Genomic DNA, 21,826 nt, shown 5'->3' on the forward strand with positions numbered 1-21,826 from the left:
TAAAATTTGTTGCAAGGCATCTTCTAACATTGCAATTCTGCCAGATAGTGTATGGCCTGCTAGGCGCAACACCTACGGGGTTGGCCAGACTCCCGACTCTACGAGATCCACCCTAGAAGCTTCTTCTTCTACTTACATTTAGGTCGATAGGTTTTTTTTTTTTAATAAATAAATATAACAAATAAAACACCGCCTAAAACTGTATTTACAAACGGCTTTTCAATCTCCTAACCCCAAAAGGTGTCCAACCAGGCGTAACCATCAACTGAAAGTAATTGAGAACCAAACCGAATATATTTTCCCTATACTAGGGAAATATCTGCAATGAGAAATAACTCAAACGCCAAGGCAAATAAACGAGCGTATACTCTTCAAACTTAGAAGGCATAGAGAGCTCCCTGGTCATATTTCTGCTGCATGAAGAGATCAACTAGTCCCTGTAAGCCACTCCAAATCTGCATTTATAATCTGACCTGAATGGATGATGTGGCTCTCTTTTTCTTCTTCACCAAATCTCTGTGAGCATCTAATCTGGACGCTACATCATTGTAAAATAACCATGTCGTAAATAGTAAACGTCACCTTAAAATCCACCGGATACCATCGTAACCTTAGCCCCAAGCCATTTATTTTGTCATAACGCTTGAACCTTGCGAGGTAATTGACCAACAACCTCTGTTACGCTCCAACCTTTGAGGTTAGCATCGTACGTAACTCTACTGGCTACCGAATCCATGACTTGCAAAATCCACAGCACTACGTTTTTTTTTTCTCACCCAACATCGATAACGTTGAAGAACCTCCACGTAACACAAATATCAAAAGCCAGACTTCTTTTAAGTGGTTCGTCGTGGATATCTAGATCAGTTCCATGGCCCTAAGCTAGCTGCAGGTTGACGAACGGAAGGAATCACAATAATCATAAAACTAGCCCATGCTCACAGGCTCCTGTAATCCCGTCTTCCACATCTTCATTCAACAACGAAAGATACCGAAATATTACGGTCAACTAGTACTAAAGGTAATAACCCGTAAACCAGCGTGTGCGCCACTCTTAGCCTTTTCCCTGATCACGTAAGATAAGCTTCCCGCTCCTCTATTGGCTTCCCGGTGGTAGCACGCTAAGGCTTAACGAAGATTCGGATCAATAGCCCGACGTTTTGCCACGCTCTGCCTGCTGAATATCAAAGCCCAAGACAATGCCTAAATCATACTCTGAGCAAAGCGTCGCTCCAAACTCCTACAGCTTGATGCAATCCTGAAGGCTTTCGAAGAGTTGATATTTGCCGTCCATCTACAAATGAATAAGAAACCAAGCAACGATCCTGTCGACTAGAGTGCAATCTTACACCCAACCAGTCTAGGGCCTCTCTCAATCCCCCTGTTCCCAATCGCCTGCAACTCTGATACCAAATGAAACGTCCAAAACTGTTGACGCCTAAATTTTCACATCAATCACAGGCATAGGCACACAAATTATCCTCCCAGCCAACCTCGATGGTAGCAAGCTCTCAAGATGATTACGTTATGTGAAAGCTCCTGCTTGCCAAATCCCAACGAGCCCCAATTCCCAAGATGGATCTAGTATGCCACATGTCTTCATTCTAAGGTACCTCCTAAATGCATCATTTACCCCTCTCTTGGGATATCATTGAATCATTTGCCCCTTGGCACATTTAATGCATTTAGACCCTTTAGCCTTAGATCCACCTAGTCTAGTGCCATATCACCCTCACCAAGGACCTTGACTTTAATCCCTTTCTGATCAGTTACCTAAAGCCCAACAAATATAATACAAACATTGATCCTTTAAAGGAAAATGTCAACCGACCCTTCCGAGGTCATGTTACCTCAACTTGAGCGTAACAATATGCATTATCGAGACCCCCTTCTGGGGACACATAAATAGAGAGCTGGCTGGCCCAGCCTGGCCACGTGGCAGGCTGCCATTGAAATAGGCCTGTCCAGCCCTAACCCAACTTCCTTCCAGGCCTATTTGGCCCCCAAACCTGCTGTAAACAGTGCGCCTGTCAGCCCTGCTGATTCTGCCTCCTGCAAGACCTCTGCCAGCCTCCAGATCTGCAACACTCCGTACATGCTGACATGGACAGCCATCCAGGTGCTGATGTCAATGCTGATGTCATCGCCTGTTTCTTTGCTAGATTCCCTGTACAGTGCCCTTCCATCTAGAGGCAGCCACGTGGCAGTGTTACACATTTGTTGTCCCCCATGTAGGCTTTCATCTGCCAGGTACTTGCTCCCTTATGCTGCCCACATGACAGCCTGTTTGCTGCCCATGTGGCAGCCCCAAACCTCTCTCTCTTTTCCTATGGTCCACCGCCCCAATGCACTCCTTATTTGGGGACTCACAAATCGGGAAGTGACCTCTACTTTTCCAACACTCCGCACACCCACCAAGATGAAGTCTACGAGGTCATATGATTGCAAAAAAGACTCCATCATAACCCGCCATAGACCGCAATCAATCCCATCCAATTGACGGTTACGAAGAAGGTGGGTATTACAGGAATCTTCAACTTATTATCAGCCATTTCCGACAAGGAAGCCATATCAGGAAGAAGAGTAGAAGGGAAAAAGGGAGGGTGGGTGGGAAGAAAAGAGAAAGGGGATCGAAGGAAGAAGAGAGGAAAGGGCTGGCAAAAGACGATGAAGAAGCTTGCAGCCAAAGTTCAAGTATATGAAGTCCGGCCCTGGAAACACCTCCTCTCCGATCTGAAAACACCCTTCAAACAAGTCGCCCTTTGTTGTACCCAAACAGTCCACAGGTCCTCACACTTCTCTTCAAACAGCTCCGAACAGCAGCCCAAAATACCTCGCGGTTCGCTGGCTCCAAGCACCCTCCATGACTCAGGTCTTTAGCCAACCTTTGGCTCTGATACCATGTGAGAGTGCAGCCTAATCTGGACAGCAAAAGAGAGCACACACAATGCGAACTCAAATGCGAGAAAGAGAGAAAGTAAGTCTGCACAAGAGATCTGAAAAAATACCTCAATTGCTAGGCCAAAACCTTGTACAATTGATGGTACAACAAGGGGGGAGGAGCCCTATTTATAGGGTCCCCCTCACCAGCCAACCTGGCTGACCTAGGACCCAAGGTCCAGTGACCAACCTCGTTCTGATTGGCCCCCCAACCACAGCACCACCTAGACACCTACATAGCAGCCTGTGTGCAGCCTTGAAGAGAGCCCAGGGACGGGTATATACAGCCCCACACCCCCCTGCCCTGTCCACGGCCAATATGCCTTCAAGGCAGCCTGCAAGGAAGGCTGAATCCACCGGCTCCTACCTCACACGGGCGAGCACAACCACAACAAAGGCCCGAACTCTATGATACAGGAGATGCAACTCTAACAGTGGGATGCCTGATACCCATCCTGTCTCAACCCATAGCTTTGTGAAGATACCTGGAACTGTCCAATTGAGATCCTCAGTGCATGTGGGAGAAGAAACTAGGTGTAGCCCAATGGTTCGGCACACCCTCTTCCGAGGAATATTGTGCCACGGAGGTAGATCTGAGGGCATATGCAGGGCTGCCATGTGGGCAGCATGCACGCTGCCATGTGGGAAAAGAATGCTAGTGAGTCAGCGCCAGCCTGGAGCAGAGGACACACTACAGGACAGCAAGGTTGGACTGTCAGGGCCATGTCAGATGGCTGGAGCATGACTGAAAACACCACATGTCTGCACAGGACAAATGTGCACCAGACAGTCTTGGGCTGAGCCTTCAGCCATGCTCTCATCAAATAGTCAGTGTAATTAGATTATGCTACAATAAAGCTCAGTTTGGTGTTGTGTCTTCATCGCCACCTTGGCAAACCTATGTGTTTGCCTCTATTTCCAATGACTCTAACCCGTCCCTGGCAACTTGAAGGTCCTCTCTCATATCTATTTCCAACAACTGTAACCCTCCTTGGCAAAGGGCTTCGCTTAATTACCCATAAAGCCTACCAACATAAAATACACAAGTTGGGAGCTTACGTATTACATATAGAGTGATGGTCCAGTTGTGATCCTTTCTGCTCAAATGAGGCATTCTAACCCGCGGGTCACCATAGGTGATCTGCACTTGAATGCCAACAAACCAACCAAGAAGAGAAAATAAGCACCAGATGAACAAGATTGTAGGATAGCGAACAAATGTAAAACAAAAGCACAGTCATACCAGCATATAAACACCGCCTGGCTTCAAGACCCTGAAACACATTATAGAGAGGACGCAATACTTCTAAGCCAGAAATAGATGCTTACGCTCAGCACAAATCTTGCACTGAAAAAGACAATAAACTAATTATCTACTCTTACAAAGATTGCTGATATTTGTTCTTCGATAAAGAAGAGGCTTGCTTCTACCAACAGGATGCTCAATGTGCACACTGCGAAACAAAAAGTCGTTTCAGAGAAAACAAGACCTGCTAACTTCCCCTAGCATGCTTGCTGCACTAAATGGCGCATTGGCTCCACACTGTCCAGCATATTCAATATACAAGTTACATGACTGTATTCTGACAAACTGTGTATAGCTTTCAAAATTAGGAAACTCAGAAAGTCAGTGATGAAACCTTTAAAAATAACAATAAAGAACCAATTTTCTCCATAATTGAAAACTTCAAGATTTTGTTAGAATCCAAACCACCATGGAGCATTGAAGGTGCGTATAACAGGACATATTTATAAAACAAAGCTCAAGGACATACCATTAGTGAGTCCAGAGTACCTGCCCCAAAATATTCATCAAAGCCTAGCATTACAATCAAATCCCTTTACATAGCTCAAAACTCACTGCTGTTGACTGTCCATTGCAGCATTAATTCTAAGTTCCACTTGAAACATCCACATCTTAACACCAAACTTGAAAAGGGCATGAAAATTACACAGGCTCTCTCCAACCAAATTTAGACAGGTCATGCAGACATGAGTGCACACATGTAATCACATACCTTTGTCAATAACAGAGTCAAAAGTGCAATCATCAAAGAAAGATAAATCTCGAACATCCATAGTCATATCTGCAGTAAGAAATTAAGGGATCTTTTTCGCTTGACTCTTCAAGCACATGTTCTGAAAAGTACCTTATGCTTTCTTTGCACAACAATCGCATCTGTGTATGAAAGTAAAATTCTTCAACTAGATTACTGCTTCTACTTTCCAATGAAACTTTTCTTGGATGGGAGAGATGGGGGGTCGGGAGGAGGGCAAAAAAATGCAGACATCTTGATTAGCAGCTCCCCTCCCTCCTTCCCCCGGCCCCAAACACCCCAAAGCAAGAAAAACAAGAATCAGAACAGAAAGTGGATCCCACCCAAAGTTTCAACTTTGGTGGATACATTTCAGCTGAGGCACATTCCAGTACTTCTTCTGCATTGCCTCAATTACCACCGGTGAGATATCAATGTTGATAATTTCTTGGTACCCATCTTTCACCATATCTTCTGACATTACTGCAAATATAGAATGACAATGGGAGTACAATCAAACAAACAGCCTCAGTTTAGACAAAATGAGTTTCAATTCAGAACTGGCGAGACGAAAACAGTACCATTAGTTCAGAAGTAGACATATTTTCAGAACCTAGCATAAGTAATACATTCTAAAACAAAACCAAGAATTCTACCACCTGAGCAGTGGTGTACATTGCTGGTTGCCACCTTATGACTATTCTACCATTGAGACTGAACTATGCAAACCATTCATGAAAACTTCTTGATACTCAGGCAAGTGCCCTTCTACACTCATAGCATAGAATGATGCATAAAGATCCTTGATTCGAAGGTAAGCAAAAGAGAAACGACAATGGTTTACAGTATGTCCATACATCCCATTACCCGGAATTCTGTTTCCAAACTTCAGATTTACAGCAAGAACTTCACAGAAGCCAAGGCAAACATTTAGTCCAGGCAGGCATCACCTGTTTGTCCCCAAATAAGGAGTGCAATGAGGCATGATACCTATAGCAATATCGGTGAGCATGGTGCCATTTGGGCACGGGAAGAGGAGTGGGAGAGACTGCCACATGGGCAACAGACAAGCTACCAGGTGTTAATCCAAGAAAGAGTCCGTTTATATGGCAGCCAATGAGTCACCCTGTCAACAGATATGACTGACAGTACCACCAATGCATAGTTAGGGGAAACAGAAACGGGGAAACGGGGAATGGAAACGGAAACGGAAACATTTTGGGATTTTTGGGAAGGCTGAAACGAGGAAACGCCACGTCAGCAAGGGGGTTTTAGAAAAAGGGGTTTTGAGATGAGAACACACACATTTAGAATGCTATAGCCTACAGCTTGAAAGAGAGCCAAGGGTTGAAAGAGAGGGCTAAAACTTGAAAGTGGGGCCTGAAAGAGGAGGGAACAGAAGGCTGAAAGACAGGGCTGAAGGAGGGGGCTGAAGGAGGGGGCTGGAGGGGAGCAGATGATGATGGAGGGCTAAAGCAGCTTGCAGGAGAGAAAGGAGAGGAAAGGAGTGAATGGGGCTCAAGGAGGGCTGGAAAACCTTGAGGATGGAGAGAGTATGAGGCTGAAGGAGTGGAAGGAGGCCAAAATCGAAAGCAAAAAGACCAAAAACGGGGCTGGCGGCGGATTTCGCCTCATTTTGGAGACCTAGCAGCCTGTGTTGTCTGAAACGGCCCGTTTCAGGGCTTTGAAACGCGTTTCAGACTGGCTGAAACGTTTCAGCCAGCCGTTTCAGGATCCTGAAACATTTCAGACTCTGAAACGCGTTTCAGGAAACGAGGCTTCTTTGAAACGGCGTTTCAGGCTTGGCTAGACTCTGAAACGCGTTTCAGCATAACTGTGCACCAATGTCTGGGCTGGTTGTGCGGCTCTATATAACCCAGCCAAGTATCCAGTGGGCTGCGATGGCAGATGAAACTGTCAATCAACCCTCAAACAAATTCCAGATCTTTTCAAAACATCAAAGGTGGTGGCATTATGGTTTTCCACCCAGCCATTTTTCTAGCAGCCAAAAACTCACATCATATATCCCATCGATTTCTTTTCCATTTCCAGGTGCAAGGCCCCAAATACATAGATGGACCTGAATGCCACATGTCATGTTTATAACGCCTACCCTCTGATGCACCACTTGAGGATCCAAGTTTATTTCACTTGCCCCCATGCCTGTTTGCACAATTTGTGCACCAAGGCCTTTGGCCTTAGATCCATTTAGTCTGTGCCATTTACCTCACCGATGACCTTGGCATTAAAACCTTTTGACCATATACATAAAGCACAACACAATACCAACTGACCCTTACGAGGTCATGCTATCTCAACCTGAGCATAACATTCCTTACCTCTTCAAGCATCAGCGTCCTTGATGATGGAGCCTAGAAATGCTCTCTGCATCTGGTACACAGACTCGTAATTCCCTTCCAATAGAGGTAAACCATGCCATGCAACTAACACTGGGGGTATCTTCCGATTGCGTACTTGCATTGTTCCTAGGTCCAAGATTCTTGTTGGTTTGCCCTTTGCATTGTCATGAAAAGGGAAATTGATTATTCTATTAATTAACAAACATTAGAACATTATTACATTATGAACCAATTTGATGGTGTGACATATAATGGACACCGGCCGAGATTGTTATGGCGGTACATCATCTAAATGATAGGGCCTGTTGAGCTGAAGCCGTTGCTTCAAACAGCATCAAATTTGTACAAGTAACGCTTATTTTATCAATGAAATAAAAAGTGTCATGCATTAGGCACCTAAATGGAGGTAGACACATTCGAGTGCTGTTGCTGGGGATGATGATGATATTGATGATGATGCTGAGATTGATATATAGTCAACCATCAACATGACTATGTTGTACTTAGGACTTAGTATTGCCATTCTGCATTTTTGCATTTTTTGCATTTTGCATTTTGCATTGGTATGGATGCTCGTTTAGTAGCTCCACTACCACAGCTCGTTGTATCAAGATTTTCACAGTCTCATAGACCCATCGGTCTTCCAAAGACTTTAATAAACTTTCTTTCTTTCTTTCTTTCTATCCCTACACTCTTGGTTGCTATAATTCAAGAAAAATGAAGAAATCTGAAGCATTCACGAAAGAGAGCGCATTTTGCATGTCACTTGGTATCAGAGCAGCAATGAGCCATTGAAAAGGACGGAAGCAAAGGAGGCTGGTCGCTGATAGAGCTATTGGATGAAGGGAGATGAAGGGAGCAACGGAAGGGGAACGGAAGGAAGATCGAATGCAAGGACGAGACAATAAGCTGAAGGAACTGAAGTGTACTTGCACATGGATCATGGGAACATAGGACAACTTTACACCTTTAGCTGGCAGTCTCAATGTGCTTGGTACGCTAGCTGACATCAACATCTGCAAGTAACTTGCAAAGCCAAACACACTCTACAGTAGCTGTGAACACTGCCCTGTACTTAGCTTCACAACTCAAAGTAGCAACTGTAGAAATGCATTAAGAGCCAAGCATGAAACAGTTACCACTGTGAGACACACGGGTGTCATAACAACCACTCAGTCATTGTCCGTGAAAGAATGCATACCAATGAAGACTCATCATCATATAATAGTCCCAAGGTTGCGTGCCTTTTAAGTATCAGAAGACGTGTTTCACTGCTGTGTAGTTGGCTTGTGCATAAACTTGCTTAACTGAGACACTGTATATTGCAAATCAGGCCTGCTGTGACATAGACAGATAAGGCAGCCCACAGACTATTGGTAAAGGGTAGAATCAAATGGGTCATTCCCATCCTCAAAGGAGAACTAGAAGCCAAGCTTCAATGGTGTGGAAACTGGCTTACAATCCTTGAGTTGGAAGCAGTGTAAGAGCTGTCCAATGTACTTGGATTGGATCATAATTATACCCCCATCAAAAGTAGCAAATTGAATGCCAATATAGTAATGTAACTTGATTTGTGCAAATCAGCTTGAAAGCTGCAATTTGCTGTGTATCTGGACCAATAATAAGCATGCCATCCACTATAGAATTAAAATCAAAAAATGTGGTTCACTCTTCCAGACACGAAGAGTAACCTCTGTGGGGCTGTTCTGAAATCCAATGCAACAAATGTGAATGTATTTTTGCATATCATGCCCAGGTTGCCTGCTGTAATCCATAGAGGTCCTTTTCCGGCGGGCATACCTTATTTTCAGAACCTACAAACTCAAATCCTCAAGGTTGGCTGACATAGAAGTAGATCACCATGAAGGAAAGTTGTCTTTATGTCAAGCTGATGAGCATCCCAATGCTTATGTGATGCAATGGCAATGATACACAGAATGGTCGTAATGTGTGAAGTGGGAGCAAAGGTCTCCTCAAAGTCAATGCCATGTTGATGTGCATAGCCTTTCACAACAAGACAAGCTTAGTAGTGGTCTACACTACCATCAGCTTTCCACTTCACCTTGTAAGACCCTCTTACTATCGATGGCATGCTTGCCTGCTGGCAAGTCACATAACTCCCATGTGCCATTTGCATGAATGGAATCAAGTTCAGCTCCTATGGCATCCATCCAGTCCCTGCTAACAAATGCATCCTTATGGCATAAGGGTTCTTCATTGCAAACTGTGACAATCAATGCAACATCAAGAAAATTGCCATGTATCTGTTTCTAACCACCTCTGGTGCAGGTAGCCAAGGGCTCAGCTTGCTCGCTGTACCTGAGAGTCTCCAAAAGCCACCTTGGGACTATTTTTGGCTGTCCAATGACAGCCCTCTCCTCTACAACTACCTGTTTAATAGCATGATCGGGCTGAACATTGGCATCATGAGGAGGTTGTGAATTGCTAGAAGCATTGCGATTTGTATCAAATCTGATCTGAATCTGTGTTTGAATCATTCTCAGCAAAAACGAGCTGTTGTTTCCAGCAAATAGAGCTATGCAAATGTGAGGCAAGCACCAGTCGCAAGAGCTGACAAGCAGGTGGAAGATCTAAATAGCAGGTCGTGTGCCCTATTATAGCAAAGGCAACTATGGGTCGATGCTCTAGGCTGGCTTTTGAGCTGCTGTTTTGTTAAAACTTCCAACCCCAGACTAGGGTCCTGTTACAGCAAAGGCGACTATGGGTCAATGCTCTGGGCTGGCTTTTGAGCCACTGTTTTGCTAAAACTCCCAACTGCAAACGATGCTCTAGGCTGGCTTTTGAGCTGCTATTTTGCTAAAACTCCCAACCCCAAACTAGAGCCCTGTTACAGCAAAGGCAACTATGTGTCCATCCTCTAAGCTGGCCTTTGAGCTACTATTTTGCTAAAACTCCCAACCCCGGACTAGGGCCCTATTCCAGCAAACAAGACTATGGGTTGATGATCTCAGCTGGCCTTTGAGGTGCTATTCATATAAAACTGCCAACCCCTAACTACGGCCCTGTTACAGCAACGGCGACTATGGGTCGATGAACCCTACAAACAGAAGCCACTCCCACACTCAATTCATCGTGCATCGGGTCACCTCCCATCTTCACCCGTGGCATTCAATTGCTTGAGTCTTACCTGGGTTGAGCAATGAGCATGAGGGAGACAAGAAGAAGCAAAAGATCTTGCTCTAATACCATTGTTGGATGCGAAGAGCAATAGAAGGACGCTGGAATGCAAGGAGGAGACAACAAGCAAAACGAACTGAAGTGTACTTGCAAATGGATAGTGTGAAAGTACAAGAGATGGCCAATATAAGACCCAAAGTCAACCAAAGTCTACTTAGGACTAAAATGTCCTAAGTGTACTAGATGTCCCAATAGGACTTGTGTCCTAGGACTAAGCGTCCTAACTAACCTACAAGGCCATACCAGGGCTAAGTGTCAAAAAGAGCGACAGCAAAGAAGAGGCAGAAACATGCATGGGAGCGACAAGCAAGCTAGGCCAGAAGCGGGCAAGGTTTCATGGAATCACGTGCACAGGAAGGCCGAGGAAATAGTTGGATATGCAATAGGGACCAAAGAGTGGTGAAAAGGCCTGGAAGGCGGAATCTATCCTAAAATAGGGTAAAAGGCCAGCTGCACAGAACAGCAAAATCCAAGTATCCTAGAGAAGGCCTTCAATTTGGAATTTTCGAGCACCCTAAGGAAGGCCTTCTGCCTAAAATTTCCATCCGCTATGTTTGTGCTTGAACAGTGAACGGTCGTCCTAATGGGGTGATCCCCCATGTGAATGTGCCCTTGAACTCCTTCAATCGTCAAGAGATGAAAACCCCAAGCCCTTGTTACCACAACGGAAAGTTGGATCAGAACAATATATTAAAAGGGTGATCCACCCATCATATACCCCCTGTAACGGCATCAAGACCTTCGATTCACCCAACTTAAGCAATCTAAACTCCGTGCACCATTTATTGCAAAAGACAAGGGAAAAGAGCTTATTTCAGCTTGTTTTTCGACATAGACGAAGCGGGAGATGGATTAGTACCATTAACTCTACAAGATTTGAGTTTTGTTGTAGAATAACCTCTGTTTTGAAATTACAATAAGTCAATTTCTAGTTACTAGTAAAAAGAAAGAACGGAAGGGGAAGGGATGTGTAGCAAAAGTGGTATTTTTGTAGCCTTTTTATTAGCCTTGTACTTTGTACTTTGTACTTTAGGCTCTAGATTGATACCATGTGGCAGTGTGGGGTTACCATCCCATAAATAAAGTTGTAATTTGGCATGCCCTACTTCCTCTAAGAGGCATGCCCCCCCGCCAAAATGGAATTCTACCAGGGCTTCTAAGCTCAAGCTGAATTCTAAGATGAAATTAACCATCTTCTGTCCTTGTGCAGCCCCTCACAAGACCTGTTGTAAGTCCAGCCCCTGACTTACTCTCTCAACCTCTCTTACTCTGCTCTAAAAGGTACTTCTATGCTTCCTTCAACATTGTACTTTCTGCAATGTACATTCCAGCAAGTGTATTTCAGATTCTAAGGAATGGATCTACCCTATTTCCTTTCCCAAGCTATTCTAAAGGTGATTAGGCTAGCCTAGAGCTGTCATTTGAGTTAAATAGGCTGAGAAATAGCTCTATTTAGTAGCAACCTTGTTTCAGTGGCATCAGAGCACCTTTTTGGGAATTTTATGGGTAAATTCTTGTCCAATCATTCTGAAAATTGGAGCATGAAATCTTGAGACGTGGGCCTACCTCTCTGCAAAATTCCATCGCCGTGAGTTTTTCAATCATTCTCTGCCACGTGTCAGGCTGTTAGAGAGCCAAAAATTCAAATTTTTCAGAATTGCAAATTTTCTACATATTCCTGAGTGCAATGACCTCCTGAATGCTATCTGGACATTTTCTGCACCAAATCTGGATTTTTCTGCATAATCAATTTTGCTTCAGCAGATTACAGCACTGTACTAAGTTTCATTGGGATTTGAGGTCATTTGCCCTAATTTCTACCTCGAAATTGGTTCCAGCAGAAGCTTTTCTGAAAAATCAGCAGTTATAGACTATAGTCTCCCTAAAATTTGGGGCTTTCATGTTTTTCCCGCATATATGGAGTCACCCCAGCTGATTACAGTCCTGTACCAAGTTTGGTACTGATCAGATGCCATTTGCCCCTACTTCTGCCTTGAAATTGGTTCCAGCAGGTGCATTTTGTATTGTCAGAAGTTACAATTTCTCTAAAATTTGGGGCTTTTGAGTTTTTCCAGCTAATCTGACCTCTTCTATTCCATTATACCTAATCTGAACATCTGGTTGGGAATTGAGCTCCAAATTGGGTCAAACTGTGAATCTGCTGTGTCAGCAGTGAATCTACTGCTAGCATTGGCATTATATTCTGCATACTGTTATTTGATACCCAAAATAGTGTATCTGTACTACACAATGACATTGACACTTATCAATACATTTTCAGTGGTTTGGGATACTAAAATGCCTAACAAGAGGACTGGAAGTCAAGGCAGGAAGCATCCTGTGGGTGATCCTGATCCTAACACTGATACTGAAGCTGAGCGTGATGCTATAAGGTCTGGAGGAATGGCCATTCTTGACGTTGGCCACATTGATGGTGATCAGGGTGAAGGAGCTGATTTCAATGATGCTCATGATGATACACAGGGGGTCTTGGAAACCTCTCCTCGTGTGCAAATGCTTTTCAGTCAGGAGCAGGTTATAAAAAGCTGTATGGCCCCTATGCTGCAGATATTCAAAGACTTGACTAACGAAATCAGGATGAACAACCAAAGGCTGGACCAGAGATTCCAGAACTTATCTTCAACCATGAATAAAGGGTTTGACCAACTCAAAAGGAGCCAAATTCAAGAGGGAAAGAGACCTATGGAGGCTACTCTTGAAACAAGTCCTGATTCTGATGATGAATTTAAGCATATGACCAAGGTGAAGGATTTATGGCATCAGCTAGAAGAGCTTACCATAGGAATGATGGGGTTGCATCCAAAGCAAAGGACCTTCCACAAGGGACAGCTCAGAAAAGTCAAGCCCTGAAACTGAAGCTTTACACCAGAGATTTAATGAATATAGGAGTCTCCCTGCTGACCTCAGGTCAATTCTCAGATTCCAGCGATATGTGCAAAACTGTGAGACCCTCAGAAACCAAAGGGGGATTACTACAGAGCAGTGAGGTTAAGGATAAGACTAGCATTTCCAAGTTTAAAGGGGAGACAGGTTCACCCAATGAATTGGAAGAATTGATCAGTAAATTGGAAGACTATTTTATATTATATCCTGAAGGGGATCAGGGTAAAGCAAGATTTGTTGTGCTTCATCTTGAGGATTATGCCCACACATGGTGGAGGCATACCTAAAAGACCGGCGGCTTGAGAGCATAGGAAGTATCCCATGGCCTCTGCCATAAAGATGAAAAGGAAGAGGGCAAGAGGTCAGCCCTATCAGACCGAACGCATGCCTCTCTCAAAATCCAAGAGAAGGATAGAGAGAGGTTGAGACTCCTCTCCGGTCCAATCCACTGCCTCACAGAAGGTAAAAATGTTATCCAGGATGCTACGCTCTTGGAAAAAACCAGTCTGTGTGTCGTGGATGATATCCGGAAGGTGAGGTCTCAACCACAAACTCAAGACCTTGGCCAAGATCTTGTATGCGGTATCCATTAGTGTGATCAGCCTCCACTGCCGAATGTCCGTCCTGTCCCCCTCTTTCGGGAACAAGCATCCAGCCGCAGCCTAGGGACTGTGGAAGAGAGCGTGTGTCAAAAATCTCCTGGCACGTCTGAAAGAATGCAGTGCGGACATGCTTCCAGAAGAAATGAAAGAAAGTCGCTCAAGCTTGGGGAGACCACTGCTGGAACCTGCTCCCACACTGCCTCTCTGGCCACAAGAGAAACAGGGGTCTCCGCCTCTGTCTGGAACAACTGCCTGTAGAAGTCCGTGGTCATCTCTAGAATCTCCTGGGGGTCCATATGCATCTGACCATGTGCGTCCCTCAGTCGCTACAGCTGCGTACCTTCTGAGCGTGGCTCGGTGGCCTAGAAGAACTGCCGAGTCATCATGTCCCCCTGCTCCACCCATATGGCACAGGAAGAGTAGTATGAGAAATCAGCCCTCCGCACCTCCATATCCTGCTAGATCAATCATGTGGCCTCATATCTCCTGCTGAGCCACTGTGAGCCAGGCTCCTGCTCTCTAAGGCACTCTTTGGAAGCCAAATCCCGCAAGGCTCTCCCTCTCCTACAGGGCAAGCCTCCTCCTGAGCGCCTGGGACTGAAGCTCTGCGTATTCCTATGGACCGCCTTTGCGACCAAGCTGCCCAGCCCGCACGGGTCCTCCCTCTGGCCACTACCAGATCACTGCAATGGAGTGATGGACCTGTGCCTCCTGAAGCATGCTTTCTGGGATGTGAATCCCCTTCTCGGGGAGATATGGGCGGGGTTGCTCTAGGTGAAGTATGATCGGAGAGTGATCCAACATCGTGGTGCCTGCTAAGATGCCAATAGCCCAATCCCCAACATAAAAATGGTCCAAGCGCTCCAGCAAGCCATCATGTCTCCCTTGCCAAAAAGAAAAATGTAGGCTGCCTGGAGTCCTCGTGAACTGTGCCTCTATCCAAGGGTCTCTGTCGCTATTCGCAAAAACAAACTGCTCCTAGGTACTCGTCTCTACTGCTGGCATCTCTGAGAATGAGGTCCCCCCATGTTTATCCTCCACCGGTGCTGTCTACATGCTGGTGCATACACGTTTAGGATCCCTATCCTAAGGCCTCCACAATGAAGGCCCATCCACACTGCCCTGCCTGCGATCAGTTCACCCTGGTTGAAGACCTCAAAAGCCACTGCCTGCGAGTCCGAGATACAAACCCCATCGCTCCTACCAATTGTTGGGGACCAAACCTCGGACCCCCTTCCTGGGAGGAGGTGGTGGCTGTGAACACTCCCTGGATCAAGAGGAGGTCCATTGACCTCGCTGCAACTCCTGCGAAGAATCAAGTACTAAGGCTGACTATTGTTAGAAATGACCCAACAAAGGGTACGCACAGTGGAAGACTGATAGTAATGCCCAGAAGCTCACACAGTGTGGTGTGGGGTGTGGAATCACAAACTTCTTCAACTTATGTGCATAGAATAGATGTGCAGACTCATCAATAGACAATGAACCAACCAGATAGAGAAACCACCAAAATAATATATTTCCGTTCAAAGCTATGGACAATACAAAAGAGATCGATCCAAAGTCCCACCAATGGTGTGGTCCTCTTCTCTTACCACAACGTCCATAAAGGCTTAAATGCAAAATATCAAGTACATACCAGACTGTTGTACTGTCTGTGTGTTTGCTCTGAAAGCAAACCATGTACCTCATCGAGGCACCTACCAAGAGCCTGTGTAATCCTGGACTGTCCCCTCCTGACCATGAGACCCCAGGGCCTCCATGGAATCCACCCTCGTGTTAGTGTCAACAACCATGCACCTGGAAGGTACCAAGCGCTCCATGCTGTCCTTCACCTTCACAAAGGCATCTGACTCCTCGTCGACCCACATCTCTATGTCAGACATCCTCACTGTGGTTTCTTGGTCAACATATATGACCTCGGTAACACTCGGTGATGTCACCAGGAACAACTCTTTGATTACCACATTTGCTTTGGCCTCTCCCTCTGAATCTGAGTCTGACTCCTATTTGTTTTTTCAATCCACCTTTTTCTTTTTGCAGACTGCAATCCTTTGCAAAATGTCCTCGCGTATCACAGTAGAAGCACTTCTTCTGCTTCCTCTTCGAAGTCTCCTCGTCGTCAGAGTCGTCTTTCTTGGACTTGCCACCATTAGACTTGCCCTTTCCTTTGCCGACATAATCCTTCGCCAGCATCACCTTGTCGTCTTTGTCGTCGTCATAGAGCTTCTCCCAAGCTTCCTCCTATAGCAGTAATGGACCCAAGTCCTCAAACATTAGAGGTTTGGTCCTCTGTCCTGCTGTCACGGTCGTAACAAAGCTCTTGAGACTCCGAGGTAGTCTCCTCAGTACCATCAAGGCCAAATGGCATGAGTCTGTCTTCTCCGAACCAAACTCAATTTTTAGTAGGCCAAAACTCTGAACGCAGCTGACTGAACCTAAGTCACCCTCCTCGCAAGAGCACAATCCTCCAGTCGTGGACGTCAATTCCCAAGAGCATATGAATCAGGGTCGTCCTTTAGCAAGGTCCCTGCCTTTACGCTCCCACACCTGTGAGCCTCCTACTTGGGCTCTGATACCATGTTAGAAATGACCCAACAGAGGGTACGCACAACGGAAGACTGATAGTAATGCCCAGGAGCTCACACAGTTTGGTGTGGGGTGTGGAATCACAAACTTCTTCAACTTATGTGCATAGAATAGATGTGCAAACTCATCAATAGACAATGAACCAACCAGATAGAGAAACCTCCAAAATAATATATTTCCGTCCAAAGCTATGGACACAATACAAAAGAGATCGATCCATAGTCCCACCAATGGTGTGGTCCTCTTCTCTTACCACAAGATCCTTCTCCTATCTGCCAATTATCTCTAGACTCAAGCCCGCATGCTCCACCTCGAGCGTCTATAGACTTTCCATCTAGAATGATCTTCTCAACCTTGCTGCCTTGAGTGTCAGCCTAGGTAGGCAGCCCTCTGTGAGCTAAGTCTGCAGCTCCTCAGCCCAGTTCACCTCCTGATCATAGGCCCAACTGGTGCTGCTCTGCTGCTCCTTCCTGCTCCCTGAAGTGCTGCTCTAGAAGATGAGATATGAGAGCACAAAGGCCCTCCTTATATAGGGCACAAGGCCCTCCAGAATCAACCGACCAGCCAGCCCTAATTGGGCCGACTGGCTGGTCTGTAGCAGCCCTAACCAACCGACCAGATGGTTGGCTGGTTGGCTGCCTATCCAGCCCTATTTAGAGTCCTTTGCCAGCCCTTTGTTCCATGCAGGGCCCAGCCCCTTTGGACTGCTTACCCTGCCAGCCCTGTTTGCAGGTCATAGACCTGCCCAATACCTGCTGCAACAGTGCAACTCCATGTTGCTACTGATCCGCCTCTGCTCAGCCCTTGTCTGGACCCTGGCGCACCCTGCACACCTTCCGTACACTGCCCGCAGCAGCCCGTACTGATCTGTACAGTGGCTGTACCCTTGCTGAAGTCATCCGCCATGTGCAGGGCCTGTTTGTACCATCTGTCGCCCTCTCTCTGGGCATACCTTGCCCTAGGTCTCCCTCCCCCATGCTCTCCTCATTTGGGGGCTTACAGATGGGGAGGTGACCTTTCCAACAACTATGTGCACGCTCGTGGAATATGTGCACGCTCCAACTCACCATTGTCCAGCTCATGAGGAATATGTCAAAGAGAACAAAGCTTGCCTATGGGTGGGAGCTTGTTCTAGGAAACTTCTGCAATTTTGAAGGGGGTTTGGAGGGAGAGTAGTCTGTGTACGTGCGCCTACAGATCAAATTAGCCACCGGCTCTACTCCCACCTTCCAAGCCCACTGCATCATAAAGGAAAAATCTGCCCCTAACTCCTCTGCACACTGCTGTAGCATCCAGTGCTGCTGGGTCTGCTGGCAGACAGATCACTCCTACTGCCAAACCTGAGCCTGGCGTGAAACCAAGATGGAAGAAGGCCGACGAGCCATAGGCAAGCCACAGGTCTAGGCCATATGGCCCCATCCACTCATCCATCATGCGGGACAGCTGCTCCTCTATCATGTCAAACATCTCCGGTGTCCATCTCTCCTCTCCTGTAGAGGCAAGCTCCATACCCCAAAAAGGATGAGTGCGGGATCCGATCACATTGAATGATCTCCCCTTACGGGGCTGCAGAATCAAAACTGTAAGCTCAAGAGCCAAAGGGTAGGAATCTGGAATAGCTAGGTAGTTCCAAGGCCCCAAACGCCTGAACTCTCGCGGCAAAGGTGGAGCTCCCGCTTGGGGGGGGGGGGGGGGGGGCTTGGTTGGGGGTTGAACCCTTGCCCATGCCGGGGGGCTCAAGGGGCATTTGGAGGAGGAGGGGACCTAAATTGAGGCGGATCAGAAGCAGCATGGAGGGGAGGAAAAGGCGGGGGGGGGGGGGGGGGTTTAGACAGGGGGCCTAGAGGACGATGGGGAGGGGGGAGGAAGGGGAGAAGGATCCAGAGGGGGCGGAGGGGGGGAAGGCTATACTGAAGAGGAGGGTGCATGCTTCTGTCTCTTTCAGTTCAGCTTCCTCTTCACTCCAACATGGCGACTTTGTTCGAGAAACAAGACTACAATTCCAGTGTTGCCCACATTCCCGGTTGACCAGCAGTTGGATGGGCTCAATTATGGTGTCTGGCAAGTGATGATGGAGTCTGTATTACAGTCATAGGATCTAGCAAATTTCATCTTGATAGGTGTTGCCAGACCAGATCCCCTTGCAAATGAGTTGACTTGGGAGGAATTGGTCCCAATTGTGCTTGATTAGGAGGAGCGCTTTGTAGATCGGACCTTTGAGAGTCAGCCTGAGGCTTTCACAGCTAACCAAAAAGATAAAAAACAGTTGACAATTGAGGAGCGAGAAGCACTCAAGGCATCCCGTACGTGTAACCGACGTGGCCACAAAGGTCATTATTGGCGGTAGTGTCCCCAAAGGAACGTTGAGGGGCCCAGTAACTAGTTGGCCAGTAGTGTCACTGCTGCGACGACATATACTCCAGCCTTCTAGTAGCACAGGGCAGGCACTGCCAACAATCTTTTTGGATCCCGATGGAGGATTGCTTGCTTGTTTGTGGCGGCGAGACCTCCCAATCAGGTGCAAGGGAAAGGGAGTCATTTATCGAGGCAGGCTTTCAGGCAAGACCTCGTGCCACGAGGAGTTGTTCCCGCTGACTCAAGTGGCTGTATGTTACCTGGCAGACCCAGAGGGGGTCTCCTATAGTTCTGCTGCAGCTATTGTTTGATGACACTAGAATCCGGATGGGTCAACAGAGTGCCAGTGCGGGAATCCAGACATAATTGATTGATCCTTGTGAGCAATTATCACCTTCCTCTTTCCTACAAGAATCTCTTGATAGAGAGTTCTCCTTTGGAAATGAGATGAGAAATAAGTCCATCCAAAAGCAAGGCATGGTGAGCAAGTAGTCGCCCATTGCAGCAGTCAGGTGATGGGGGGGCAGCAGGTTCCACCAGCGGCTGCACTGGTAGCCATTTGGCGGGACATCATCTTCACTTTGCACGCCTACTGGGAGCGTGGAGTCCCTGGCTCACGAGGTACCGCCAAGCGGTGGGAGCATTTCTACAAGACTTGGCCTGCAAGCTTATTTTACACCTTTTCGGCAGGAGATATCAGCTGGATGTACAGGCCACCGTCCTGGCTGCTAGCTCCTATTCCAGATAGTCCCTAGGCAATGAGCTGGGATTGCCGACAGGCTGGTCTTGGACAGCCAGACTTTTCTCCTTGTATTTACCATCATCAGCCTTTTTTTGGCAGCTGATTTGTATGGGGTTTTCCAAGCATTAATAGAAGTTTCCTTCCTTTGCCAAAAAAAAAAAAAACATGTGGTCCTTGCATTGCTGAAGTAGGGCTGTCATGTGAGCCAGATCATCAATAGCTTGCCAGTTAGTAATGGCTCCATCCAAAACAGTGGAGGGAACATGTTATACCCATACATGGCCTCAAATGGGCTCAACCCAATAGAGGTGTGTTTAGTGCTGTTATAAAAAAAACTCAGCCAAGTGTAACCATCTGTCCCATGTGGTCTAGGGTGTAAAAACAGAAATGCCTAAGATACTCCTCCAGCCACATGTTGACCCTTCCGACTGGCCATCAGTTTGTGGGTGGCCAGCAGTGCTTAGAGTGAGGAGTGTCCCCATTGCTTTGAACACTTCTTGCCAAAATTGGTCCATGAATTTGGTGTCCCTGTTACTTACTATTTCCTGTGGCAGACCATGCAATTTGAACACATATTCCATGAACTGAGCTGCCACCAACTCGAAAATGCAAGCAGCAGCTCCAAAACAGATTGAAAAGGCCTCCAAAGAGATGGAGCTCCTAAGGACTAATTGTTCCTAAATACAAAGAAGAGTGAGTTTTTCAAGATAGAGATAGAGGTTGACCCCCAAAAAAAAGTCAAGGATATATTCAAATGACTAATACTTAAAAACATACATGAGTTGAAACACTATAGATATCATCTATGGCCGATCTTTACCCACTTCAATAACACATTGGGGTGCTGCTGATAAGTTTGTTGAGAATATGTTACAGGTTATTGAGCAGGTGAAGGATTACCAATCCAAGGAGCCAAGAGTTGCATTGAGATTACCACATAACTGGCGAATGAAGAATGTCTTTCATGAGAGCATGAAGAGATGTTGACACTTACAAAGAGATATTAAATAGATACCGTGGTGGTACTTCTGCATTTTTTGACATTCAGCATCAAGGAGAACTAGAACTTTCTTTCTGCTTAGCAGCAAAAGCCTCAGGCTGACTGTCATAGGTACAACCTACAAATCTCTCCTCCTGGTCGAGCCCCATCGGGACCAGTTCCTCCCACATCAATGTATTCCTCCTTCCACTGGTTATCAAGGACGAATAGAATGCAACGTACTGACAAGATAGCTGGGACAGCAATGTTAATGGCCATGTGCTCGGATGATATCTGTTTCCCCACCTGAAGGATCTCTTGCTGAAATTCCTGTAGCTTGATGATCTGCTCCCACATCGATGAAGACTGCTTGGGATCCAACAATCTCATCTAGACTTCCAGGGAGACCCTCTTCATGGGAGAGGTTCGATTGTACAAGGATGCCAAATGCCAAATGCTACCAGATACTCTTGGCCACCGTCATATGATTTACGTGATTAATCACCTGAGGAGTATAGTTAGGAAATGTAATCGACCTGACCCTTGCATTGACACGGTCACACAGCTGTGAGACAGGGTCTCGGCCTCCTTCTACTGCAGGATCCCTAGGTTGGACGCAACTCCCACTAATATGAAGTCTGCCAGATCATACGGCTGTAGCACAGACTGCATCATGACCCGCCAGACACTGTAATTGAGACCATCGAAGTGACAGTCGACCGGGAAGGTGGACAAAACTGGAATTTCTGCCCTGACGCAGCCCTCTAGGGGCCTCTACATCCTCTGGCCGACTGGCCTGCCCAGCCTCCTACCCTGGCATGGACTGCCACGTAGCGGGCTGACCCGTGGCAACCAGCACACCTGGCCTCCACAATGGGCAAGTCTGCCCTCAGTCCTACCCTACTCTACGCTCAAAAGGGGGGGGGGGGCGCGGGCACACCCACAACAAAGGCCCTCACTCAGCCTACCCTAACCCCTCATAGGGTGGGCACACCCACAAGCAAGGCCCTCTCTCTCTCTACAATATGACATTAGGAGATGTTCACCTCCAATAGCTCTCACACATACAAATCGACACACCCACACATACTTGTATTAAAAATGGCAGCGGAAGATGCAAA

The 21,826-nt window shown here is 46.5% G+C and overlaps 1 protein-coding gene across 2 annotated transcripts in view; it reads right to left on the reverse strand.

Annotated features, from left to right (window-relative positions):
• The window catches only part of LOC147905626 (S-adenosyl-L-methionine-dependent methyltransferases superfamily protein), an 85,746-nt gene that overhangs the window by 58,979 nt on the left and 4,941 nt on the right, over positions 1–21,826 (reverse strand). For both annotated transcript variants that reach the window (XM_087381039.1, XM_087381032.1), the window contains exons 2-7: positions 5,346–5,459; positions 4,959–5,027; positions 4,716–4,735; positions 4,431–4,483; positions 4,184–4,214; positions 4,000–4,081 (exon numbers count right to left, since the gene is read on the reverse strand). In XM_087381039.1, coding sequence (XP_087237165.1) covers positions 4,000–4,081; positions 4,184–4,214; positions 4,431–4,483; positions 4,716–4,735; positions 4,959–5,027; positions 5,346–5,459 — 369 coding nt within the window. The remainder of the gene's footprint in view (positions 1–3,999; positions 4,082–4,183; positions 4,215–4,430; positions 4,484–4,715; positions 4,736–4,958; positions 5,028–5,345; positions 5,460–21,826) is intronic.

This window comes from Dipteris shenzhenensis, chromosome 1 (assembly GCF_047967505.1).
Source record: "Dipteris shenzhenensis isolate YYH24624 ecotype China chromosome 1, Dip_SZ_1.0, whole genome shotgun sequence".
Taxonomy (NCBI): domain Eukaryota; kingdom Viridiplantae; phylum Streptophyta; class Polypodiopsida; order Gleicheniales; family Dipteridaceae; genus Dipteris; species Dipteris shenzhenensis.